The 18,601-nt window shown below is 39.5% G+C and overlaps 2 protein-coding genes across 3 annotated transcripts; one reads left to right on the top strand and one right to left on the bottom strand.

Moving 5' to 3' along the window:
* Positions 1–2,318: 2,318 nt before the first annotated feature.
* On the top strand, positions 2,319–3,410 carry smim8 (small integral membrane protein 8). The gene is made up of 2 exons (XM_062411550.1): positions 2,319–2,581; positions 3,171–3,410. The coding sequence occupies exons 1-2, from the start codon at positions 2,453–2,455 to the stop codon at positions 3,327–3,329; spliced, it is 288 nt and encodes a 95-aa protein (XP_062267534.1). The 5' UTR covers positions 2,319–2,452; the 3' UTR covers positions 3,330–3,410.
* A 287-nt stretch (positions 3,411–3,697) lies between these two features.
* On the bottom strand, positions 3,698–13,010 carry ddx51 (DEAD (Asp-Glu-Ala-Asp) box polypeptide 51). Of its 2 annotated transcripts, none has more exons than XM_062411536.1 (16): positions 12,795–13,010; positions 11,667–11,905; positions 9,509–9,678; positions 9,243–9,393; positions 8,916–9,061; positions 8,736–8,807; positions 8,548–8,654; positions 8,228–8,336; positions 7,427–7,572; positions 5,927–6,119; positions 5,707–5,822; positions 5,507–5,623; positions 4,724–4,825; positions 4,535–4,598; positions 4,320–4,454; positions 3,698–4,136 (listed from the first exon to the last, which is right to left on the bottom strand). In XM_062411536.1, exons 1-16 carry the CDS (start codon positions 12,815–12,817, stop codon positions 4,119–4,121), a joined length of 1,908 nt encoding a protein of 635 aa, XP_062267520.1. In that variant the 5' UTR covers positions 12,818–13,010; the 3' UTR covers positions 3,698–4,118. The 2 variants fall into 2 exon arrangements, with proteins under 2 accessions (XP_062267520.1, XP_062267519.1); XM_062411535.1 differs by having other exon boundaries at positions 11,610–11,905.
* Between the last annotated feature and the right edge of the window lie 5,591 nt (positions 13,011–18,601).

Here is an 18,601-nt window from a genome sequence, read left to right on the forward strand (position 1 = left end):
ACCAGAGGCCTCAGATGCTATCAGATCAAACATTTTCCTTATACAAGCATTGTCCTGCCCTGGTGAAATATACACATTGGCTAATGTTACTTCTTTCTGGTCAAGATATCCTTAAACAAAGACAAATCGACCCTAACTGTCACAAAATTTAGAAACCAGTTGGAAATTCATTCTGTTAGAAATCAGTATTGCTATTCCTCTCCTTTTCCCTTTCTTATAACACGAATGAAAAGTATTTTTAAACCCTAGTTTTTTTAACTTTTCATTTTCCATGCAGTTAAGATGGGTCTCCTGCCAAAACATTCATGCAGCTTTTCCTTTTTTATCTTTGCAATTACCTTACCCCTCCTAATTGGATTGTGTAAACCATTTACATTTAGGGTAATCACTTTATATTCCTGACATTGCATTTAAACCCACAGTTAACGAAAGAGTTATGTACAATTACTGACCAAACTTGAACTATTCTTGAACCATAAAATGAACTCAACAAGCGAATACAAGACAAAACAAACAAACGTATCACAAAACTCAGGTAGACCTCCATTTGGAAGTAGAAAACCACTTCTTTTTGTTGAGTAGTCTAGTTAACCCCCAGGGCCCACCTTCAGTGCAACCTATAATACGTATAATATGTTTTTTGTGCACTTCGTGTGTTACCAGATCCCTTACCCATATTCGGTCAACTATATTCACTCTATAAGCTAAGGGTGAGCCAATGTAATTCAAAGAAAAAATAATAAAATGATCTTATATTCAGTATAGGGAAAATAAATTCCTAGTAGGGTGGATGAGGTTGAAAGGGAAGCAACAGATAGCCTTCACGCCAACACATCAAGGGCAAACAGTTTCATCCTGTAGAACAAATGTCATTAATAAATGTCCTTAACTGGGCAGTAATCTTGCTTACTCGATTCTGTGCCTTCTCTCTATCTTGGCCGGTGAAAACCTTGCAGCTTCTCCTTAATCCGCTCTTGGCAGGTCTGTTGGCTGGGTGTACTCCCTGCTCGCTGCCAGGTCCCCATTATCTTACCCCGGTATCCCAACTCGACAGAGATACCCCTGGTCTCTGTCGAGAGAAATCCCGTGCTGCATCTGCCGCGCTCCCGTAGGTTATCGCCCACCGTTGAAGAAGACTCGTAGTTTGGTTGGCGGTGGTGTTTGGAATCGTATTTCTTTTTCAGGAAGAATTCTCCTTATTTGCGAATACTCCTTCCTCTTTGCCAAAGTTTCAGCGGGGTATCGTGGTCGAAGTAGATCCTCCTGTAGCTGAGATAGAGCTCCTTCTTTTTCCATGCAAAGTGTAACACCAGTTCTTTAGTTTTAAACTCCTGGAAGTATGCAATCACTGACCTGGGCTGCGCATCATTGGGTGGCCTGGGGCCAAGCGCTCTATGGCATCGCTGTATACCAAGTTCCGCTTCGGCGAGGGGCTGGAACTATTTTTTAATGAAATTATCAATAAACTGCTGAATGTTGTTTCCCTCTGTCCCCTCTGGGATGACATAAATGCGAATATCTTTACATCCATAAAGAAGTTTGTTATAGCTAAAACATGCGAACATCTTTACATCCATAAAGAAGTTTGTTATAGCTAAAACATGATGGTACACAACTGTACCTGATGTCTCTCTCCTCTCTCTATTTTCCTTATCATTCGGCGAGTGTAGTCTTTTCTAATTAGTTTAATGGAAACAGACATTGGGTCTGAGAGTTCCTTCGCTCTGATTGGCCACTCTCAAGAGGGTTAGCTTACATAAAGTATGTGTTGGAATATCCCTTGTCTGACTGTTTACCTGATGAAGGTCCAGGGGACCGAAACGATGTACACTTAATTGTTTTTTTTGCTAGTACAGGACAGTGTGAGGGATTCCTCTTCTCTCACTTACTCCAAAAAGCAGTATCTACACACAGAAATCTGAAGGCCTAAAAGATAAAAAAAAAAATAATTAAGAAATGTTTTATTTTATTAGTTTGATAAAATTATGGTAAATGTGTGTATATTTGTTTTGGAAAATACATATAGTTAAAGGCTCTTTTATTATTTATTTGTAATAATTTATTTAGTTAGACAGAACAGACAAACCCTCAGACTGACAGATAGTCATCCTAACGAGTGAATCACCACAGACCTTAGATCATCTAACTGCTAGCCTCTTCAATATTTGTTATTTCGGTCCATGATTATGAACACATCACACGCATTAACCACAATGGAAAGAAATGTGCCAACAGTGGGATGTCTCTCATAACCAGCTGGGGGCGCTGTGACCGTGCACACCACGTACTCTTCTCTTATCGTGCCCTCTCATTTCAGTCTTCCCTGACTCTGACGCATCGTTGGTCACAAGAAGGCGACATAGTCCAGTCCATAGATATGGTCCAGTCCAGTCAATGTGATCCATGATCATTTAGGTAACCACAAGTCTGTTGTGCATACATCTGAGCAGACATGTCACATAAAGAGGACTGTAAAGCGAAGGAGAGTCCCGTGGAAAAAAGCTACAGGACGCCAGGGCTTAGGGGTGCGAGGACTACCACACTGTTCCGAGCGGTCAATCCTGAGCTCTTCATCAAACCTGTAAGACTGTGTCTGAAATTACTAACTAATCAATATATACCTAACTATATAGTGAGTTTGCATTTTTATAGTAGTTTCCGAATGTTTAGTGATTTTTGGATTCCCTATACAGTACACTCATTGTTTCACATAATGCATCATTCAAAATAGTGTACGACCGATGCGGGGAGACTAAAAGAGTGGGGGCAACAGGAACAGCCCAACCTGTCAGACAAATGTAGCAGAGAATCATAGCACAAACTGCAGCAAACAAGTTTATTCCTAAATTTACAAGTCAGTTGTCTCATCACGAGACAAATTTATATCAGATTCTCAAAGTCAGCCATGTTTGCTAACGTTTGACGTCATGCCCTCACTGTGCATTTTAACGTTAGTAATATCCAATTTGCATTGAACGTAGCATTACCGTAGCATTACCGTTGTACGTCATAATCCTGCGATAATTACGTCATTATCGGTACACAGAAAACTCGTTTTTTTATGGAACAGTGAATTACTTTGGATTAAGCACGATTAGCATGATCACTTAACATCAGGCTGATTCCACTCCAAAGCCGTCTTTGTAACATTAAACTATGTTGTTTTGTAGAATAAACCAGTGATGATATTTGGACTGGTGACCATCACTCTATGTATTGGATACCTGGGCTATATGCACGCAATGAAAGAGAATGACCAGCAGCTTTATGAAACCATCAACAGTGAAGGGGAGAGATGCACAAGGAGGAAGACGTCCAAATGGGAGTGATGGCTCATGTTCTAAAGCACTCTTGAGTGTGTTTGTGTTGTGCTGTAAGAACCCAGTGAATAAAAACCTAACTTGACAGAACCAAGGACATGTCTCTAAATGCTTCCATCATACAAAGTTTACACTGTACAAGCTCATAGCGTCCGATAAGATCCTTTACGGTTTTAATGTAATTAGTTAAATGTATGATACAAGTTTCCAAAAGTTGATTCAGATTAATCCAAAAATATTTGCATCCTTAATTTGTCTACATTCAAACCTCAGCAGTGGTCTGTTGGTATGCAGAAGCCACTATAATATGTACATTTTTAAATACTAATAGTATTGCATTTAGCCACACTGAAGAAACCATAGCCTGACCATTAACATTACTAGTTCAATTAAATTAAGTTTATTAAATAGCAGATGGTAAATCAGAGTAAGAAATTAAAAAAAATATTTTATGAGAATGAATTACATGAATCATAGTACATCACTCTCCAACCACAAAACCACTCACATATCACTTCATATTTATTGTCTTAAATTATGTTTTTTTGCTGCCATTGATGAACTGATCACTTTGTAGATGGACAGGCTAATGAGCCATTACATGAAGTCCATGGTAAAAATAACCTCAGCTCCTTTTAATTTCTTGAGCTCTTCACATGGGAGCTGTGAGGGTGAAGCTAAATCAGCATCTTCATCATACAAACGTCATGTTTTATTAAACATTAGTAGCAACCAACAGTAGCTAAAATGCATGGTAAGGCACAGATGTCAACAGCAGAAAATGTTGGTGTTGATCCATTATTTGGCTCTCTCATCCTGTGGAGAGAAACAAAAGGGCAGTGATCTGAGCTTGTGGAGCTTCAAATGTCATAAGCAAAGGACCCTAATATTGACTGCTTGGTAAGTACATGAAAATAAAATCATTGCTATCCATGAAATTCATGACTGAGATTAATTAGTTTTATTCAATCATACTTTTAAGTTAGTCTGAGCTTGTACCTTAATAACCATAGCCAGCTCCTGCAGTGTTTGTTCATATCGGGGTTCCATACTCTTGAGGTTCTCATGTTTAACAATCTGCTTTTGAATCCCAGGGCTTCCTGCATCCACCACCATCTGAAGGAAGCTCTTCTCCTGAGAAGGCAAACATAAATCTCACTTTACACTGACTTCATAGTTTGTTTAGAATGCTTATTTATGTACAAGTGTTTCACCTGAACTCGGAGTAGGAGGGTGAAGGCCAGGCCTGTTTTTCCTGCTCTTGCTGTTCTTCCAATCCTTCATAAAAAGAAGTCAGGACAGATTCGTTACACACTGGACAATACAATTATCTCTTATTCTACAAACGGCAGTGCCTTAAAAAAATAGTAAGCAGTTAAATACCTACAAAAGGGACTGCTCACCTGTGAATGTATGTCCTGATGTATTGTGGTGCATCGTAATTCACAACACATTTGACTCTGTTAATGTCAATTCCTCTGGCAGCTGCATCAGTGCAGACCAACCTTTGAGAGGACACAAGTCATTTATCCTTTATGCCAAGGAGTTAATCAACGGTTGACAAAAAGCTGGATTCAAAGTATCAATAATCCATTAAGTGGTTTTTATACATTTACAACATTGAAATTAAGTTCCTCAACTACTAATGTGTTAACTTAGAATGTCCATGAGCCATAATAACTCCATAGCTACTTGCAGTGTCAACCCCCCAACTGATAATTGTTTCTTTGTTTTATAATGTTGCCTTTACTTTATTATTCAAAGAATTGTGACCAAGACATGTAGTAAGTGTTACTTTTTACAGTGGATTAAGTCCTGAATGGACTGTTTCTAAGTAACCAAAAACATATTTTTGACTTTCACAACAACAACAACATTGTTTCTTAGGGAGTATGCACTGCTTAATCTACCCATGATTCCTCTATCAATTGTCAACTATCACATGCTTTAACACTCGGATCACACAGTCTCTCTGGAGGCCTCTTCCCAATGGATTTCGAAGCTCTAGAAATTGTTTCATTGAATAATAGATTTTTGGGGTGTTACTCTAACATACACAATGCTTGAGGAGGTTGCTTGACCAAAATATAGTTATTTGCAGCATTAGTGTACAGGAAGTGATCTTTGATACTTTTGCGATCTACTATTTTTACACAGCACACACACACACACACACATACACTCACAGTTGTATTTTTCCTTGTTCAAATTCTTTCAGCTTCTTCTTTCTCTCTCCAGGAGAGAGGCGTGAGGAGAACTCAGCAGCATTAATTCCACCAAAGAGCTGTACTAGGAGGAACAGTCTGAGAAGGAAAGAAGGTCAAATAAAAAGTATGAATAGGCTTGAAAATAAAAAATACAAAATTAAGCAACAGCTCTCACCGACCTGTGTGCAGTCTCTCTGGAATTGGTGAAGCAGAGGATGGGGCTGAGCTTCATTCGTAGGAGGAAGTGAAGGACGAGGAGGGGTTTGCTGCTTAACGTACAGGGAACATAGTGCTCCTAAAAACACAAAGGTGCAGGTGTTCAAAAGGTCACATATTTGCTCGATATTTCTATCCACTTACATGTTTGCCTGTGCTCAATCCGGATTTGTCATTTCTTACCGTCAGGCCTTGGGGAAAGTCAAACCGCTCTTGTTTGTGGTTGGGGACTGCATGTGTGGTGATGCTGCTGCATCTATGGAGGGAGCTAAAGAGTCTGGGCTGGTGGAGGCCCAGCTGCTGAAGCTTTTCTGGGTTTTGTGTGAGTGTGGCAGAAAACAGCAGCTTCTGTAGTGGCATCTGAGGTGGAGACAGACTGAGAGGAGACATGGCAAGGTTACTGATGATGCCTGTAAACAATTATTTGTTTTGCCTGCAAGACTGCTTGTAAATCAGGCTGGCATGTACGTGACATGCAGCAGAGAAGCAGTTGACATGGACATATTGAACGCGTTCATATCTTTCGTGAACAATGAATTGAACGAATCAGTTTTCATATGCTGAACCTGAACGTGTGACTTTCAGTCCAGTGAGCGTAAACATCACTCACGTTCACGTTTATTAAATAAATAGGATTGTATCAGGCCATCCTCTGAAATACCAGGAGCGAGAGAAAATGTGTGTGTGTTTGCTGCCAGACAACGTGCACACACACACAGGCCACGGGGCTCCGACCCACTGCCCCCACTCACTCGCTATATCAGAGTTCGTGTTTGGGAAGCAGCCCGTAAATTACTTTGTTGAAGAACATAGTTTTCTGGCTGCCACTGCTCGATGATCAGAGCAGAAGCTGCAGTTGGTTTATACCAAGCTGGAGTTTCTGTGTCCTCCTCCAGTCTGACCTGCTCTCACTTTAACTAATAAACACTCATCACTAGTTATCAGGACCTGATCAGTACTTTGTGTTTTCTCCAGAGTTTATTAGACTGCATTTACACATCATGAAAAATGACATGTCAACATTTTGTGCTCAGTACAACACGAGACGTAATGCTCATGGCCAGGACTCAGTGTTAAAATGAGCAGAGCGCAGACATGATCTGACACCATCAATTTATAGCTAAACACATGATCCTACGTTTGTCATCTAAATTATCCAAATAAAAAAAATTTCATTTCTTGAACCGTGAACTTAGTTAGAATTTTGTTTTAAATGAACTATGAACATGAACTAGTTCATTTTCATCTGTATGAACTGAGATTTGAACTAGTTAATTTAAAAAAAATGGCTCTTTTGATAGTAAAGGTTACTGACCCCTGGTCTAGGCAAACATCTGTCATATTTAACAGGATTCTCTCAAAGTGTTCTTAAAATAATGTGCTCACCAGTCAAGAAGTGTTTTGTGAGGTCACCAAAATCTAATTCAGTTAATCTCTGAGTCCAATTGAAGATTTGAAGAAATTCCCTCAAGGCTTTCATGTTCACACGAATGGCAGGGCTTGACAGACGATTGTTGCTTTGGTACAGCAGATAACTGTACAACCCAAAACATAATGCTTTTATCCACTGGCTATCACCAGCGCAGAGGCATAGAGCTGAATATTAATTTCTACTGGTGGAAATCTGTTTCACCACTAAGACGTTTGTCTTGATATTGATTTTAAGGAGACAATCTGACTCACCTGGCTGCTGTGATGTATGCAGGTTCAGTTCTCCTGAAGATGGACATTGTACTTTGGTCACTTCCTGATCGGAAAACTGCCCTCACCACATGATTGAGCCAAGACTGGTGCATGCTTTCAATCATCCTATCAGCCTCATCAATTATCTGTGTTGGATGAAAAAATGAAATCTATTTTAAAGAGGACACAAATGATAAATAGCAAATTCACTCCATTATATCTACTGTTGTGAACATTAGAGCAGCAACTAACAATTATTTGATAATAGATTAATCTCAATCTCTGCCCCATTTCCAGCTGTTCAAGACGAAATACCAAACAGCACAATCATGCTCTCTGCGCAATCGGTCATTTAACTTGATTTGCATGGTGCATCATGGTGCACGGAAACAGGACACTACGTTATTGACTAGTAATTGCAAACTTTTCCACCACAGTGTGGCCTCAATGAATCACTGCACACAGCATATGTCAAACTAATGCCCATTACATAGGATACATAATTTGAGTAAGTGAAACTTTTCATATCTCATTCAAGAGGCTTCTTTAGTTTGGTTCGCCAGGTCTTGAACAGTTTCATATCTCATGGCCACTCTATCTTCTTCCTAGGACTTATTATCTTTGTCTTATTCCCCCCCCACTTCAGAATCCAGCCACCATCGGAACTGGTGGCCACAATATATATCACTTGAGGGGCTCCATAGTTGCCAAAAATGTATTGATTATAATTGATTAGATCAAGTAGTTGTTGCAGGCCAAGTAAAGATATTGGTTCAAGCTACATATGTATTAAGAACTCACAAGGAACCTGAGATGTTTCAGACATAAGCCGGAATTCTTGTTGATGTGATCAACCAGTCGACCTGGAGTGGCCACAACAATGTCTACTAAACTGCGGGTTATGCCTCCACTGGAAAAAAAAAGAAAAAATTCAGGATTAAAGAAATCTTTAAAAAAGGGAGAGTTCACCCAAATATCAAAGTTCACTCATTATCTACTCACCACTATGCCAATGGAGGGGTGGGTTGAGTCCGCAAGTGTTTTGAGGACTCAAACACTTCTCCCCTCCATTTGTATAGTGCAGCAGAAACGACAAAGTGTTATGTTCTTTTTGTACTCACCTTTGTTCAGAGAGTGAAGCCTGCTCTGCAGCAAATGACCTCTGACCAGCCAGCATCACCACTTTCAGAGTTGTTCCCTCAGCATATGATGTGAACACTTTGCAAACCTGCCCAAGAGAACATGTCCACTTAGCTTATTCGTAATCTACAGCAAACACACAAGGGTTTGGGTTTGAAGACATTCTGACCTGCTGAGCAAGCTCTTTGGTTGGCAACACAGCCAAAGCCCGGACTTCACACACCACCCGCTCCATCAACATCTGATGGTGGGAAAATCTTACCACATATTACACTTGCTTCAATCATGCCATATATATGTACATACATGTGTACTCAAAGGTACTTATAAAATAAAGCAGGCAGCTTACCTGAATGACAGGTATCACAAATGCAAGAGTCTTGCCACTGCCTGTAGGTGCAGACACACAGATATCTCTCGGCTTGTAGCCACCGCGTCCGATAAGCAGCCCTAGCTGCATGCTCTCCAAGATGGCCGGAATGACCTCTGCTTGAACTGTGAAAACATCACAGTAACTATTCACAACTTTTATTCTGTAAGTGTAGTCACTACACTCATGGTTTAAAAACATGAGGGCCTTAGAGCGCAACAGAATATTTATCTAGTATAGGGCCTTTTTTTTAAATACACAAATATAACTAACAAATACACAGATTGATTCAGCCAGGGTCATTACCAGGAAAGAAGTGCTGAATTCCATTATTCTGTAGTTTTTTCACAAGTGGCGCACACAGCTGGGAGATGTCAGAAATGGGGACCTGGTTGTTTTTAATGTCTCTGTGAATCACATCAGGCTCAGCAAGCCACTGTGGCAGGACTCTTTGTATCTGTAAACACAGGAATAAACACTATATATGATGTACAAGCATATATGGTTCCCAGATGAGCACTGCTAATCATATTGTTGACTCCTCCTTCAGCACCATCAAAGTAACACCTTACCTTTTGGAAAGGTTTGTTTTCAAATCCTCCCACAACTGTGAATCCAATTGGAGTGGAAGACATCTCTGTGGTTTGCTTTAATCTGTAATTGTCTGCCTCTGCTGCTTCACTGTCCTCTGGTCCATCTCTTCCAGTCACAGGAGGCTCTGACAGACATTGAGGTGAACCGTCTAACAGATCCAAACAAAGATTTTTACAATATTAAAAATCATATTCAAGCCTTTCAAGTCCAGTATAATAAATGTGTTAATTTGCAGCTTCCCAGCAGCAATGGAAGTAAGTAAAGTCTTGAAAGACAATGCAAAGAATTCCTACAACTTTTCTTGATTATTTTCTCGATGACTTACAAACCACTAAAATAAATAGACAGATTCATTCTACAGCTACATCAGAGTCATCCTGACTCACCCACCCAATAACCACAAAACATGGAAAGAGCAGATTAATTAGACAATAATAAAGCAATCAATGACTTGTTGGAGCGGAATAATGAAACTCACATACAGTATGTTAATATGAACTTAGATTAGAATAAATATCTTTCTAAGGATGGGAGGCAAATTATATACAAAACAAGTGCATGATATTACTGACGGTTGGGTGCATTAGAGGATGACACTAGACAGTGACCCTGAGGCAGCTGTGTGAAAGAGAAAATCATTGTCTATACAGGTCTCATTTCAATATATTTTGGCATCATATTTAAAATCCCACATGTATTCAGATGACAGCATTAAAATTCTTCAGTCAGACGAGGCTTTTTTAACCCTTGAAGGTGGACTGTTAAAGACTCACACCAAGTCTGGAAAACCCATGACATTTTTCATAAGAAAAAATATTTAAACATGTCAAACATGATTTGAAGTTATTTAAAAAGGTCCAGTGTGTAAGATTTAGGTGAAATTTATCCATTTTCAGAAATTTAATATTAAACAATCCGTGTGTAATTTTCTACATGGTACGACTTATTGTTGTCTTTACCTTACAATGAGCCCTTTATATTTAAATACCTCATATTTACATTGGGAGCGGGTCCTCTCTACATAGCCCTCCATATTTTTTACAGTATCCCAGTCAGGACAAACTAAATACATTGAGTTTTTAATGATAACTGAAGGGACATATTATGCCCATTTTACCACAAGTCGATATGGTTCCGTGGGGCGGACCAAGGCAATGTAAAAGAGACTCCCATTTTGCTTGTGACGAGAGAAGGATATGGAAGCTCATTCGCAGTCACTAAAGCATGACGTTTCTGACTTCAGGACGATTTATAGTCCGGTTTTACGCACGCAAGACACGCACGCACGCCCTCGCGTGCCCTCTTGCGGCTTGCGTGCGTCAGCCAATTTTTCTAGCTATACGACATAGCGACGCGAGCCTCACGCAGCCCGCAAGGCTTGTGATTGGTCTGCTTACTACATCCGGTCCGGAATCTAGTTTCCGGTTTCATGCCATATAATACGCGGAAATCACGGAAGATTTAGAAGAACGAATATGGACCAAATAGATGAGCACTTGGCAGAAGAGATACGAAAGTATGACCACTTGTATAACCCGTCACTGACTGGCTGATTTGTCTGCCAGAAATAGGCTATGAGGAGCCGGAGTGGCGACGTAAATAAACAGTCGACGAAGAAGAAGACGTCTCTTCTTTGTGTGTTTTGTCTTCAACAAACAACATTACACAGCCTAGTGTTCTGGCGGTGAATTGCGTTGCAACACATGCAACACTGCGCGGCCTTCCGCGGTTGCAGTCGCAGGACTATAATTCGGCCTTTAGAGGAACCATAACAAAGTCGTTTTTTTCCAGACTTTTGGGGTCGGTAGACATGCCAGATACCCAAATTAACGTGTAGAAGCACTACAAAAGTGGAATTTTCATAAAATGGCCCCGTTAATGCTTGGAAGGGGAGGGTGAGGTGAGGGGATATCAGCTGCAGCATGCATCCTCACCACTAGATGTTACTAAACCCCACACACTGAACCTTTAAGAGCAATTCTTTCATGAGACACGATGAGGTGAAAGACAAAACGCAGAGAGGGACAGCGGAGTCTGTGTACACACATCTAAGATTCTTTTTCGGTCTTGCATTCAAACCTTTCTTATTAATTTTCTCTTTGACAGGCTCATCATGGTTTGCAGAGCTCAACTCACACAAAGGAGCTACTTCTGAATTCCTCTTTTTGTGGAGTTGAGGCTCCTGACTGCTGTCCTTGTCAGGTCTTCTTTTCTTTTTGTCAACCAGCTGTAGTTTCTGCTCCTCAAACAGGTCTGGTTTCTGTTCTGTCAAACTCTGTTTCTGCTTCTCTTTAGCCTTCTGCTGCAGTTTAGCAAGCAACACCTGAGACTGAGAGTCTTTTGAAACGCTCCCATCTTCCTCCACTCCAAGATACCTGTGAGCAACAAGACAACATTTTTCAAAGCTCATATCTTTAAAACAGAAAAGTCTTGAGTCTCCAGCATCATTTCACTGCTCTGTGAGGCTTTGAAACATCAGACATCAATTAAAATGAATCAAATTGTTAAGATGCCGTAAAAAACGAAAGTCATTAAAAAAAATTGCTTTAACTGTGTTCACACAATGTGGTGGAAAAGCAGAAATGAGACCAGAAAATCTTGGTGATGAACAGGACAGTACATTAAAGTTGAATCTACCAGATATAAAACACAATAAAAATGTTGATAGCTTTTCGAACTTCTTAATCCTAGAACACTAACGTACAATAAGTAACAGCATCACTTACGTCGGGTACATTTTACCCGATATAATATCCCCGATAAAAAACACTCAAAAATATATTAATGTACAACAATACATGGCAATTACTATTCTTTATTTTCCCCTCTACAACATCTCATAAACCGATAAAAAGGTATCATGGGGGAACCCTATAAAACGGCTCTAAAATTTGTGAAAAATAAGGGAGTCGTTAAGAAAAATTCCCTAAAAATTAAATAATAGAGCTGTGAACTTGTTCTTCGGTCCAGCCGTTCCTGTGACCTATCCGGTGATGGTACAGTCTCCCTGCATCATTTACAACTTATATTATATTCAAACAGGGATTGGAGCAGGGAAACTAGCCGACCTTCTATGACATAATTGAGCAGACTGAAGCTACTCAGACAGCAGCAACATAATGAAAATCCCATGACCACACTAGCGTGGGTAAAAATCACCATGCGTTAGTGTTCTAGAAACCTTTAATGCAAAATACTTTACTGCATTTACATGCAGTAAATGGTCTGAAAAACAAGCGATGTGAGCACAGAAAACAGGCCTACCTGTTCACAATAAACAGAGACATGTCTGAAGCGAGATGAAACGCTCCTACTGAAAAGCTCCAAGTGCTTGTTTCAATTACTTTGAAAGTTTAAATTGACTAAATATTCTCTCCGGCAAGATTCGAAGTCTTTTAAGTTACGTAATAGTTAGCCTTCATAGTCCCACATTGCCTCGTGTGTTGGTTTGGTTCACTGTCTGCGCAGCATGGATTTCTTCTTTGAGGTTTATTGGCTGTTGGCAAATAACGAATTGGTGCATTACCTCCACCAACTGGTAGGGAGGGCCTCATGCGGTTAATGCTGTAAATTCTTTTTTACTGGGTGCATTTGACTTAAGGTGGTTTTTCCATGATAGTGCTATCACCCAGGCACGTGCACAGACATTCTGGGGGGCAGGTGCTCAAACCCCCCAAAAAGGGCACCCATCGCCAACATTGTTTATGAAATTAAAATAATGATAATAAATTCATTATAAATATATAAGTTGATATTTATTTGTGTTTACAAACTAACTCAAATTATTAAATTGAATAAATAAATGAATAACAGGCCAAACAAGGCCAACTGACAGAGTTGAAGCATAAGCAGCATTACACTGATAATATAGCCTGGATGCCACACAAATTTAGCCCCGCCCACAACATTTGAGGTGAGTCTGACAACGTCAGGCTACTGATAATATACCACAATATACATCACCAGACTGTCATGTAGCTAAACTTAAGACCTTCCTTTCATTTTAATAATTCTGATTTTAAATGAAACAAAACTAGTGAACTTGTCTAATTTGTAGAACAGTAAAACTGCCTTTAAATCATCTGCCTGACTGTCTGCCTGCCTGCCTGTATCTCTCTCCCTCTCTTCAATAAACATGACAAACGTCAGTAAACAGCTGGACAAGGCTTTTATTTTTATTTTTTTGGGAAACGTCGGACCAGTTGCGACATAATGTTTTCATCGGCGCTAATGTTGTGGTTAATTTATCACCAAACAATGTTGGGAGATTGCACAAACACCGCCATTACCTGTTTGTCTGATGCTGCGGGTCAGAGAAGAAGTAGGCTTCAGCCGTTTGACCTGGCACTCAGCACTGCATGGGCACTAGGTGAAGGAGGAGGAGGGAGGGGCGCGGCGGGGGCTTGTGAGCGCCGCGGAGCATGTCAGGGCGAAATTCTCACAGGAACTCAAATAAATTTCCCGCCATCAGATATCAAAACACATTTGGGGGGGAAGTGATGACAGAGAGAGTATTTGTAATCTTAAATTTTGATGAATGAAGAAAAAATTGGGCTCCAGCAGAAGGGGCACTTTTCTCATCCAGGGCAAAATGGCAGGTGCTTGAGCACCACTAGGGGTCCATCTGTGCATGACTATATGCAAGAGTTTGTTGAATTCATAGCGAGTATTTCGATGGATTATGATTATAAACCTATGGCTAAAGACTTCTTAAATCTGAGTTGGCAAACTGCCTCAAGTGTAGATTTCCCTGAAAATATTTCACACTTTTGACAATTACAATGAGTCCATTCAGAAATTTCCATATGAGTAAACAGACAAAGGTAACCGTCCTCATGCTGTTCCAAAAGACAGTCATGCTTAGAAAAAGTATCGGGGGAAATGGGCATGAAATGATCCTTCCACTTATGGTTGGACAGTTGGTGCCCCAGATGAACCAGCTTGGCTGCTCATTTTGGACCTTAAAAATATTGTCAAACTAGTTGTTGCAGCAGTGCACATTACAAAGTCCATTGTTGTCCTTGAAGCCAAGATTTGGTACCATAGATATAGGTTAAGAGAGGTGTTTTCATGAAACTATTGCCCAAACATCACTTTGTGGAACATTATCCACAGCTGATCAGATTTTTCTCCACTAGTTGGGATGTAGACGACAATGCAGATTGAGGCGAAATATGTGGTTTGACAAACACGCTGCTTTGAAAACATACTATTGTCCCTTGCGATGAAGCCTCAGTTAATGATGGCATATCACTTGGAGTCAATCTCAGCCAAATCATCCAGTTTGACTGTTTCCGCAAATTCAATTCCTGGCGTTGACGTTTTGCATCAAGATGAACAGTAGGTTCTAAAGCGGAAATATCCTGATAGCACTCACATTCAGCTCACAAGGAATGCATCTGTTTATGGAGTTAACAACATGAGTGGGGTTTATATATGCATCACAGCTGAAGCAAATGAAGGATCATTATAGAGTTCCAAAAGGCTTAAGTGTGTTTCAACTCCACTTTAGGCCATATAAACTGTCAGAACAATAACAAAACAATATAATATTGGGGTTGAAAATTATCACATGGCTATCTTAACAAAATATACTGTTACACACAAATACTACATCATGCATTTTCTGTGTTGATTTTATGTATCATTCAACTCTTAAAGAAGTCACCCGAAGCAGAATCTTGCTCTTTGAAAAACCTTTAATTGATAAATCCTTAAAATCTTTGGGGGGTTGAATATTTCTGATTGCAACTGTACAAGGTTAGAATATCGTGATTTGTGTTGTGTTTGTTCGTTATATGAGTTAATACACCAACACTTTAAATAATGGCAACAAGAGGGCTGCCTCACATTTCATGCAGAAGGACTATTTTTTGAAATTTTCTGATGGAAGTCATTTAACATCTCCCTGTGCTAAATAACCCTAATTTTGCCATTTATAATACAAATTATTGTTTAAATCTTTCAAGATGTTAAGAGTTGTGGATGATGAGGACCACAGAAGACTTGATCTATCCACTGGAATGCCAGAAACTTTAGAAGACTTGTGCAATACAATCTGCATTTGGTATTGAAAGGGTCTTTCGCATTCAGTTCATGGATCCTGATTTCTGTAACAAATTCCTGAATGTTACATCAATACAAGACATACAGGACAGAAGTACAATCAAATTGGTGTATGTTGTAGCCCTAGTCCCTGCAAACTATTTGTTTGAGAATCCATCTTCTTCATCTGGAGCACCATTTAGCAGCCAAACATCTCTCAGTGTTTCTTCACAGGACACATCATTCCCAGATGATTCGGATAACAATATCATTCTGCCACATTCAGACACTGAACTCACTTTTCAAACAATGTAGAGTTGCAGCTTCATTATGGAAATGAGAGCTTCAGAGAATATATCACTCAACTGAAGATCACTCCAGGGTTCGATACCGACATTTTAAAATAAAAATAGGCTAATTACAGGACAAAGATGCGAGCCGTTGGCTGTCCAGAAGTGAAGGCTTTGAAAAATAAATCTTGTGACGAATGCCTCCCAGCCAAAAATGGAAAAGAAAACTAAAAAGGTTGAAGTCACCTTTTTTCATTCACTCCCTGCTGGTGAGATTGAAGAAAGTAAAGAAAACTTGAGACTTGAACCGTTGAATGATTTTAGATATAAAAACAGTGAACCACATGTCAGACAAACCATGTCAAAAACATTCGCATACAGAATAAAAGAAGTGGTGCAGGTCCAGACTTTTGCACAACAGGTCTGGTCTCGGGTTCTCAATAACCACAACACAGTCATGTTAATCATTTCCCTCCATCATAGGGAGAAGAGAATCTGGGTTCAGATGTGGTAAGCTCTTTAGTTTTAGGTGGGGGCTTGATAATAATCATTTATTAGCCAGATTGACAAACTACTGTCATGTGCTGAGTAGCAGAAATGTTCAAGATATGCAAACCCTAATGGGGAACATGAACCACATAATCATGATACAAAACAATGGGTGAAATTTGTTTTATCTTTATTTTCTGTCATTCTTTTTCCCAATAATTTGACTTCAATCTTGGGAGCAACAGCGGCTACAGCCTTGAAACAGCCAATCTTGCCAACAACAGGAGACAAGCATGACAGGTGGTATGCAACAGGAAGATAATGACACTTGCGTTTCTGCACCAGGATGTTTCTGTGCCATAACTGTTCTTCTCACAAACCTACAGGCAAAGTGTCTGCCTGTGGGGGGCTAAAAGCCTTGTCCATCTCCTCTTTCCATTGTGATGTGGTCGGCACAGCCTGCATTGTGGCAGTGCACACGATGGAGTGTTTGGCAGCTTACTCGTAGATTCAATGTTTGGAATAATTCGCAATTCCCAAGAACGAGAGAATTTGCTTTCTCTGTTTCTGGCGGAGGCAAATTGTTCAAGACTTAAACTCTCTCAATTCACAGTGCAGTAACGCTGTTTTCAGGTCTCATTGCAAACATCAATGCCACTCAAGCTGGCAATGTTTGTATTAGGGTGATGGATAAAACAGTAAACACAATTTAAAGTGTAAAGGGATATAAGGTCAAATTTGTAATTCTTTGATTTATATAGTCTTGATACACAATGTTCTGAGTAAGGTAAGATAAATTCAAAATTTGTATCTATTTTGTTGACACACAGTGAAACTACAAGTTTTAAAAGGATGATATATATATGGTTTTTTAAACAAAACGTTAGGAGTAGTTGTTAAAAAGTTAAGTGATTCATTCAAATTCCATTGTAATAGTTTGAAATTGAATATTTATCAGCATTGATTATTTATCAGCATTTTATTTTAAAATGTTCCATTCACAGACTTAAAGACTGAATATTCCAACTCTCAAATTTATTCAACCAAATCACCAATAAGCTCGAACTTTAGGTTAAATAATTTACAAACGCTAACAGAGTAACATAAGCAATTGTCCCCCCCAAGTCTGAAGATGTCTTCCACAGCATCTCCATATATCTTCCTCTACTTGCGTCAGCCATTCTAACAGCACATCCATGAACGGCTAGAATTGCTGTCCCTCTCTATGTTACTATTTAAAGTATGCATAACTAAATCACATTGTGTCCTTGCATCTTGCCACTGGTGAAATATGCAAAAGAGTTAAAGTTGGTGAGAGTTGAAGTTGGTGCCTCTGTCTGAAGCATCTGAATTAGATATGAAAGTCCCTCAACGTAGACACACAGTGCATTGTGAGTTGGCCCTTTTTCTATAACCTGACCTTTGGTACTGCTTAGAGAGAGAAGGGAGTATCTGTGGAATTTAGACAGGCACTATTCTCCTGTACAGATATGATGTGTAATATACAATATACATGAATATATACTGGCATAGACAGTCATGTGTGAGGATGTTAAAAAACTCCCTAACAAGTATCACTACAGCCAGTTTCATCCCACTGTAGTGCAGATCTTGTTTTTGAAATATATGAAACACTATATAGAGTAAAACAAACTAAAGTAAGATTCATGTGGACCCTAGCTGACAGCGGCATTGAGGGAAATTAAATGGCAGACTCTCTCGCTAAACAATCATTAAAACAGGAAATAACTATGGATGTGACATTCAGTAAGGGCAAAGCCAAAACAATAATAAGGAGTAGCATGATGACAGATTGGCAAAATCAATGGGATGAGGGAGGAAAAGGACGCCATCTGTATCAAATAAAGCAAAAATTGGGAGGGATGAAAACAATGCTAGAGAACAAACAGTTATAGTAAGGCTAAGAATAGGACACACAGGACTAAATAAAACAATGCACTAAATAAGGAAACATCCATCAGGAAAGTGTGAATGTGGTTTAGGGGAGGAAACTTTGGAACGTGTCATCTGTCAATGCCAAAAATATAACACAGAGAGAAAAACTGCAAAAGAAGCTGAGGAAATGTGGGGTGGAAGAGTTAAACCTGAAGAATGTGTTTAATATTGGAGAAGGAAATTATTAAATATTGTTTGTTCTTTTAAAAGACACTGGCTTACTAAAGAGGATATAAGTTTAAGTTAGGTTTTTCGTTTTGTTCGTTTCTATGCATTTCCGCAGACCAAACA

Source organism: Platichthys flesus, chromosome 18 (assembly GCF_949316205.1).
Source record: "Platichthys flesus chromosome 18, fPlaFle2.1, whole genome shotgun sequence".
Classification (NCBI taxonomy): Eukaryota; Metazoa; Chordata; class Actinopteri; order Pleuronectiformes; family Pleuronectidae; genus Platichthys; species Platichthys flesus.